The sequence below is a fragment of the Hevea brasiliensis genome, chromosome 7, assembly GCF_030052815.1.
Source record: "Hevea brasiliensis isolate MT/VB/25A 57/8 chromosome 7, ASM3005281v1, whole genome shotgun sequence".
Taxonomy (NCBI): Eukaryota; Viridiplantae; Streptophyta; class Magnoliopsida; order Malpighiales; family Euphorbiaceae; genus Hevea; species Hevea brasiliensis.
In genome coordinates, this window is record NC_079499.1 from 41,351,786 (window position 1) to 41,360,100 (window position 8,315).

Below are 8,315 nucleotides of genomic sequence, written 5' to 3' on the forward strand. Positions count from 1 at the left end.
TAATATTATTCTCATATTTTGTTTACCTTATTCCCTTTCTTTGTTAACCACAATCTTACCCTATTTGACCCCATTACAACCCTTAAAAAGACCTAATGATTCTTTGAAAAATGCTTGTTACATTAGTAGAGTTAGATCTTTTATGCTTGCATATGGGTTTGGCAATATAATCTTCCATACATTACTCACCATCTATTTGAGACACATTGGCTATCTATTTCATTTAGGTTTGTTTTGGCACAATTGACTCTTGTAGTTGATTGGTATTTGTTGCTTGGGTTGATTGGTTAATTCTTAGCTATTCTGTAATAGTTGAGAGTGCTTGCTTCATTCTTTGTGCTTTTGCTGGTGGGAATTTGGAATGTTGGTGGCTAGAGGTAAGTTGGTAGTTTGGATTAGTGAATTTTGTGTTTTCAAAGACTGATTCTATTCCCTTCCAAATGAGTTTTAATGAAATTTTGCTTGAGGACAAGCAAGAGTTTGAGTATGGGGGAATTTGATGCATGCATTTTAGATCATCATTTAGGAGTAATTTTTGCACATAATTTACCCTTATTCATAGCTATTATTTTAGATATTAGTATATATTTAGTCAATTTTACAATTTTCACATTTCTTAGTTTAATTTTTGGAATTTATTTGCTTTGTAGGTTAAATCTGGAGAAATTTGATGAATTTTGATCGAGTAGCCATTTGGAGGAGATTAAAGTCGAATTGCAAAAAATTTTGAAGTTGAGTTAAAATGGCCGAGAGCGACACAACTGCGCAAAGACAACCGAATTAGCTTATGTCCCGGGTTGTGTCGATCGTCGAATATTCACGCCGAGAGCGACACAACCCGCGACACAACCGACTCGGCTTATATGTCGTTTTCTTGGAAAATTTTTGACGTGGCATTTCCGTTACTCGACCTTTTACCTCACTTTCTCTGGATCCTTCCCCTTTTACCCATTCTAGAACAGTCCCTTGCCTATATAAAGTGCCCTTTATCACTTTCTTTCCATAGAGAGCAAGGAGGCATTTTTAGAAAGATAGAAAGAGGGAAAGGGAGGAGCATCTTCTGCATCTTTTTCCAAGAATTTGCAGATCACGTTTCTGCACTTTTGTGCAGTGAATCTGCAAATTTCTTTGAGTTTTCTACCTTTTAGTTTACATTTCCATTATTTCTTCATTTCTTCATTTGGGTTTGTCTTTAAACAATGATTTGTGAGTAGTTTATTGAGATTCTAGAGATGGGTTTGTAAATATTGATTTGTTTTGTGGTTTTGAACTGATTTAGCCATTTAAATGAAGATTGTTATATTTTGATTTATTGCTTGTGTGCTTATTTCCTTGCTTGATGAATGGGCCCTCATTAAGTTAAGTTTTAATCCTTAATAGATGGACTGAAAAGTGAATATTGGGGATGGATAATCTTGCAATAAACTTTATTTTCTTGGTGTTAGAAATAAGCTAAGAAGATTAAGGGAACTTTCCAAAAATCAATTAGAGCATTAATTGGGTTTTGTTAGATTTGAAATACCGTGAAAACAGGGTTTGATTTAATGAAAACCAATTTTGAGATGCTTGAAAAAGGTTTCAAAAATTTAAGAATTGATTTCCCTCAAAATTGCAATTCTCATGTGTTTGGCTAAATTAGGGAAAAATCACATGCAAACAATATTGAAAAAATCCAATCTCTAGAATCAATTTATTTTTCATTGAAATTAGATATAAATCCTCCAAACCTCATAAATAGCAATTTAAATTTAAATCCAATTTAAATCCAATTTCTATAATCACTTTATTTTTATTTTTATTGAATTTAGATTTAATTCCTCTCAATTTCATAAATAGTTATTTCAAATTAATTTTTGGGTAATCTAGTTTAATTAATTTTAGTTAATTGATTGATCTAGTTTTAATTCCTCAAATACCAATTTTAATTCCAAATTTCATTTTACATCTTTAATTTTTGTCTTAATTTTAATTTTTAGATTTTATTTTTAATATCTTTTAATTTTTGTCATTCTAATTTGCTTATACTTTTATTTCCAATTTAAGCACAATTCCCTGTGGGATCGATATCAATTTTTAAAACTATACTACTGTGACCCGTGCACTTGCGGACACACCGTATCACCTACGTATCCTCTTTGGGGTTTAGAGGAATCAAAGCCTACGTAGTTCTGTTACCTTCTATTTAGAGTTAGATAACCCCCTTATCCTAATCACTTCCACAACCGCTTGATCCCGTTATTGTTCCATCGGTTACTATGTCATATAAATCTTCATCTTTTTCACGTGTGATCTGTTGTTGCCTTAAGGCTGCCTTTATCTAGTCATGCAAACATGTTTGAGCTTCTAATGATTCAGGAACCATTTTGGATCTTGTCTCATCTAATATACTACCCCATGCACTAAAAGCTTGTTCAATTGCAACTGTGGAGACTGGTGCTACTAAAATTTGTTTAGCAATTAGTGTAAGGGTAGGGAAAGTATTTGTGTATCGATGCCCCCAATCAAGTACTGGAAATTCTTTACCTGCACTACTATCACCAAACTCGAAAATAGTGGTTAGATAGATATCAAATTCAGAATTATTACCAAGGGATCCTCTAGGCCTTTTTGCCTTTGTAATAAAGCACGATCACCCATGCTAATTCTAGAGGATGGCTCATTTTGAACTTGACTAGAAGGCTGAGATTGGGAAACTAACTATTGGCCAGAAGAACAAAATTCATTATATAAATCTAAAATTAATTTTCTAATTTCAACAATTATTGTATGAACATCAAAATCTATCTCATCATCAAGATTTAAACATGAATAATAAAGAGACAAATAATCATTTAAACTATCTAATTTACATCTAGGATCAAAAACACAAGCAATAAGATAAAGTGGAGGAATATTTTTGAAATAATTCAACCATTTTTTTTTCATGTTAGAAATGCAATCTTTTAAATTAACATCATTTTCATGGTCTTGCAATGCACTAATAGTATTAAGACATTCAACCATAAATAAATGAGATGTAAGATAATAAACACCACTTAATGTATATGTAGCATCATTAAAAACTTTTAAAATATCCAAAAGTTTTGTACAAATATCCCAATTTTGTGGATATAGTTGAACTTGTGGCACATTATTGCTAATAAATGTGCACAATAAATCTCTTTATCCAAATGACTCATTTATTAATTCATATGTTGAATTCCAATGAGTGGGAACATCTCTTGGAAATCTTTTTGGTTTTCTATTATTTATTTTACAAAATCTAGCTCATTCTTTCATAATTTGTTGAAGTCCCCATAAAAATGAAATTGCTTTTTTGATGGGAGAAATAAATTCATCAAAGGTTCTTAAACCATTTTACACATACAAATTTAAAACATGACATGCACACCTAATATGAAAAAATTTTCCTGCAAAACTGGGTTGGAAAATTTTCTTAAGCTCATTAATTGATGCAGAATTTGCAGCAGTATTATCAAAATCAATTGAAAAAATCTTATAAACTAATCTATATTCTTCTAAAATATTTTTAATCATCCTATAAATATTATCAGCAGTATGTCTCTCATCAAAAACACAAAATGTAATTATTATTTTTTGCATGATCCAATCATCACTAATCCAATGACATGTTACACCCATATATGAATGTATTTGCCAATGATCACTCCAATTATCATTACAAATAGAAACTCATGCACTCATATTTAAAAAAATTTCTTGTAATTCTTTTTTTTTTCTTTTCTAATAAAGAAAAAACATTGCTTTTGAAGTATTTCTAGGAATGCGTTTTGCATTAGGATTTAAAGTATTTTGACAATAATTAATAAAACCAAGTTTTTCACTAAAATTAAATGATTAATGCTCAATACAAATCATTTTTGCTAATTCCTCTATATTTTTCTGATCAGGATATTGAAATAAATATTGAGATTTAGAATTTGCATACTCGGATATTTGAGTTTGAGACTTATCATACCCAATTTTAATCTGATGCTTTTGCTTCAAATGCCTCTTGAATGTGCCATATCCACCTCCCATTTTGAACTTGTAAACTTATCCACAGTAGTTGCAAATTACATCAAATGTATTTTCAGATTTTCGTTTTTTGTAAAGTGGACTTTGAAAATATCAGATGTGAGTGCTTTTTTTGCCTCGTCTTTCTCAGCTTGTTGATTTTGGCTTTCTTCAGTGTGTTGAAATAACTCTTGAACTTCAGCATCATTATCATCATCCCTAATTTGTTCCATTATGTTGTCTAAATCAAGTGCAGTAAACTCATTTAGATTTGGGTATGTTGATTCACCAACCTTACTTTTCTCCTTGCTACTTGATGAACTTCCAAATCCACTACTTGCCATTTTCTCAAAAAAAAAAAAAAATCATATGATGAAATTTGAAAATTAAAAAAAAAATAGTGTAGAAGATAACAAAAATAGAATGTACTAGAAATTTAAAAAAAAGGTGTAGAAGATATAAAAAAAATACTAGAAATTTGAAAATAAAAAAAAATTAGTGTAGAATATTAAAAAAAAAATAGAGGTAGTAGAAATTTTTTTGTGGATATAAAAGAAAAGTGTAATAGAGAAAATATTAAATTTTAATAATAGTATAAAAAAATAATAATAAAGTTATTGAGTATAATAATGAAGTATTAGAAATTTTTATGAGTGTAAAAAAAAATAAAATGTAGAAATTTAGAGAATAATAAGAATTAAAAAGAAATTTGAGAATGATTGTGTAGAAAATTTGAGAGATTTTAGAGAATTTAAGAATTATGTGAATGAATTAAGGGAGTGAGTTGGAGTATTTATAGGGATTTTATAAATTTTTATTTCCAAAATTATCCCTAAAAATTAATTGTTTTTTTACTGTTTAAGGGACTAAAAAGTAACTTTATAATAAAAATTTAAAAAAAATTATAACGATAACAATTTTTACCGTTTGAAATTAAAAAAAAATGTAAACAATATAATTTTTACCGCTGAAATTAAAAAAAAAAAAAAAGATTAAGATTTCTTTTTTAATAAGGAGGTGACCCATGAATCGACAAAGTGCAGGGGGGGCGGGGTGCGCACTGCTAGGCTGTTGGTGCAGCACACTAGGTGCAGTCTAGCCTGTAGGCTGCATGGCAATATGATGTGACTGTGCAGGTTTAAATCGTATCGGCGATTCGATTCGATTTTAAATTCACAGTTTTAAATCGAATTGAACTAACGGTTCAACGGTTTCATAATATATTGAACCTGAACCAAACCATAGAGAAAAGGTTTAGATTCAGTTTAATAACGATTTCGATTTTGATCGGTTTCGGTCCGAGTTTGATCGATCTAGTTTCAGTTCGATTCCGATTCCAAACCGGACCGTGGCCACCCTTAGGTGCAAATCTTTCATTCAAATGAGTATAAATTTGGAGGTTATCTTATGGGGTTCAAAAAAAGATTTTAGAGTAAAAAAATAGAGCACACAGTCCACCTATTAACCAATCTATATACTTTATCAATACTATTAATCTTTTAAATTTTTTATATTATTCTTTTATATGAGGGGTTATTAATTTCATTTGTATAAATAATATATTAACTTATAATTCTCTTTTGTACTCTATACTCCATTTCTAATTAATGAAATATTTTATTTATTTCTAAAAAAATTAAATAAATAATTAAAATTTCAATATATATATATATATATATATTAAGCCATCATTAATTCTGACACACTTGATATAAGTTTAATATTTTTTTTTTTACTTTTTCTATTATTAAATATGTCATTGTACACATTTTCTTTTCAATTTTTTTTATTTAACGATGAGTTACAATTAATAACTCAATATCGTTTAAACTACTATTGGATTTATCCAGAGTTTGGAATTCAAATTCTAATCAAAGTAAATTATAAAAAAGAAATATAATTATATTTTTTAATATGACTTGATTTGAAATATTACATTTATATTAAAATAATAAAAAAATCATTCATTCAATAAAATAGTCATAAATATTCATAAAAAATAATTAAACTTATTTACAATAAAAATGGTTAAACTTGGTTAAACAAAATTGTATATGCAACCGAAACATGAATTAATTCCAAATGTGTACATATGGTCCGAGATAGGCATTTGGTTTCAATTATAATAGTTTAATTAAGGAGACAAGTGAAGAAATTCGGGAAGAGAAAAAAAAAATATGTATAAGCAAGAAAACAAATAAAAGAAAGTTGAGGCACACAATTGCAAGAAAGATATAAGGACCGAAAGAGCAAATAACTCCAACAACATGAAAAGTATAGCTACCGACCAAATCCAGCACTAACTTAATTGCAGCCACTCGTCTTTCTCACCAACTCGGTCAAATGCCTTCGTAATACTTGAAATTTAATAATCGAAGGGTCCCGAGTCAATTGCAAATGCATCTCCCTCTCTATCTCTCTCTCTCTCTCTCTCTCTCTCTCTCTCTCCACCTTCCATTTATATTCCTTTGTCTTCCATTTCCTCCACTTTGTCCACAATCTCATACCCACATATTTTCTACCACTTTCTCAGTCTCTCTTCTCTTGTTAGGGCATAAAAATTAGCCATGGGTCGATCTCCTTGTTGTGAGAAAGAACACACCAACAAAGGTGCATGGACCAAAGAGGAAGATGAGCGTCTTATCAACTACATCAAACTTCATGGAGAAGGTTGTTGGAGGTCTCTCCCCAAGGCAGCTGGTAAATCCTTAACTGTAGCCCCTTATTCTCACTTCTCTTTGCCCTTTCCTATCTGAAACAAGTTTAAGAGAGAGATTTGTTGTCTTTTTCGAATTTTTCGTTGTGGGTTTAAGTATATTGACTTGTTTTCGTTTGATTCACTTAATTAGGCTTGCTTAGATGTGGCAAGAGTTGTAGGCTTAGGTGGATAAACTACCTGAGACCTGATCTCAAGAGGGGAAACTTCACAGAAGAAGAAGATGAACTCATCATCAAACTTCACAGCTTACTTGGAAACAAGTATATAGATAATTTTTTGTTAAAAAGAGCTTATTTTGATTCGCAGGAACAAAATCTCATCTGGGTGTTTTTTTTTTTTTTTTTTTGGCTTTTTTGGTTCTAAAAATATGTTCTCTTTTGATCTTTTAGATGGTCTCTTATTGCTGCTCGCTTACCTGGAAGAACAGACAATGAGATCAAGAACTATTGGAATACCCATATCAAAAGAAAGCTCTACAGCCGTGGAATCGATCCTCAAACTCACCGTCCTCTCAACTCCGCCGCAGCTGCCACCGCCACCACCACCACCACCACAGCCTCGGCGGCACTCAGCAATTGCTGGAGCAGCAGCAACAATAACAAAAATAATAAGGGCAGCATCAATGTTTCTAAAATAGAAACACACAATTCATTAGCACAATTTGTGCAAGCGCCAGAGTGTATCGGTAGTATGAAGATATGCAATTCCAATATAAAGGTTCGCACAGATTCATCAGCTGAAGATTCCAACAGCAGCAGTGGAGTGACCACAGAGGAAGTTTGCCCAGAAATCAATCTTGAGCTATCTATAGGCCTTTCATATCACCAGCCTCAAGTTTCATCTATAAATTTTATTAAGCAGAAGCAATCAAACCACCATCAGCAGCAGCACCACCACGACCAACAGCAGCAACCGCAACAGCAAAACTTGGCATATGTATTCTCTGAGGCGCCTACTAAAGCTGTATGCTTTTGTTGCAGTCTAGGGTTGCGGAGTAATCACACATGTAGTTGCAGAGTGATGGAGACATCTTTAACAGCTGATAGCTTCAGTAGATATTACAGGTCGTTGAATTCTTAAAGCATGGGAACTGGGAAATTAACAAACAATCCCAACTCATAGATTCCAACAGTTTGCGCATCTATATATATTTTCTATGCTCATCAATTTTCGCTCTAGTTTTCCATTTATTTCAATTACATATTAACAAAAAAATCATGCTTCTACTATATATATATATATATATATATATATATATATATATATATATATAATTAGAAAGAAAACGGCATAGATTTTACAAAATTAATTATTTTTATTCATTTTATCTTCTTTACATTCAAAATTTCTAAATGTAAGGAATCTCATGCATGATAAGCAATCGATATTTATCTGATTTCAATTAAAAAAAGTTGAAATAAGAATTTTGAAATACTACTACCATTATTATTAAAATTTATTTTTTTATGAGCTATTAAAATTTATTTTCTAAATTTAAATCAATTGAATTAATACAAACATATAACTTAAAAGTTAGAATATACATGTCATTCAGTTAGTATTTAATTTCTCGTATCAT

General features: G+C 30.5%; 1 protein-coding gene across 1 annotated transcript; it reads left to right on the forward strand.

Moving 5' to 3' along the window:
• The first annotated feature begins 6,429 nt into the window (after nucleotides 1–6,429).
• Nucleotides 6,430–7,903, forward strand: LOC110633961 (myb-related protein 308). The gene is made up of 3 exons (XM_021782812.2): nucleotides 6,430–6,717; nucleotides 6,867–6,996; nucleotides 7,126–7,903. Exons 1-3 carry the CDS (start codon nucleotides 6,585–6,587, stop codon nucleotides 7,814–7,816), a joined length of 954 nt encoding a protein of 317 aa, XP_021638504.2. The 5' UTR covers nucleotides 6,430–6,584; the 3' UTR covers nucleotides 7,817–7,903.
• Nucleotides 7,904–8,315: the final 412 nt, after the last annotated feature.

Coding starts and splice junctions, on each gene's coding strand:
- LOC110633961 (XM_021782812.2), top strand. CDS start 6,585: ATGGGTCGATCTCCTTGTTGTGAGAAAGAACACACCAACAAAGGTGCA. Junction 6,718..6,866: donor GTCTCTCCCCAAGGCAGCTG/GTAAATCCTTAA, acceptor TCACTTAATTAG/GCTTGCTTAGATGTGGCAAG. Junction 6,997..7,125: donor CACAGCTTACTTGGAAACAA/GTATATAGATAA, acceptor TTGATCTTTTAG/ATGGTCTCTTATTGCTGCTC.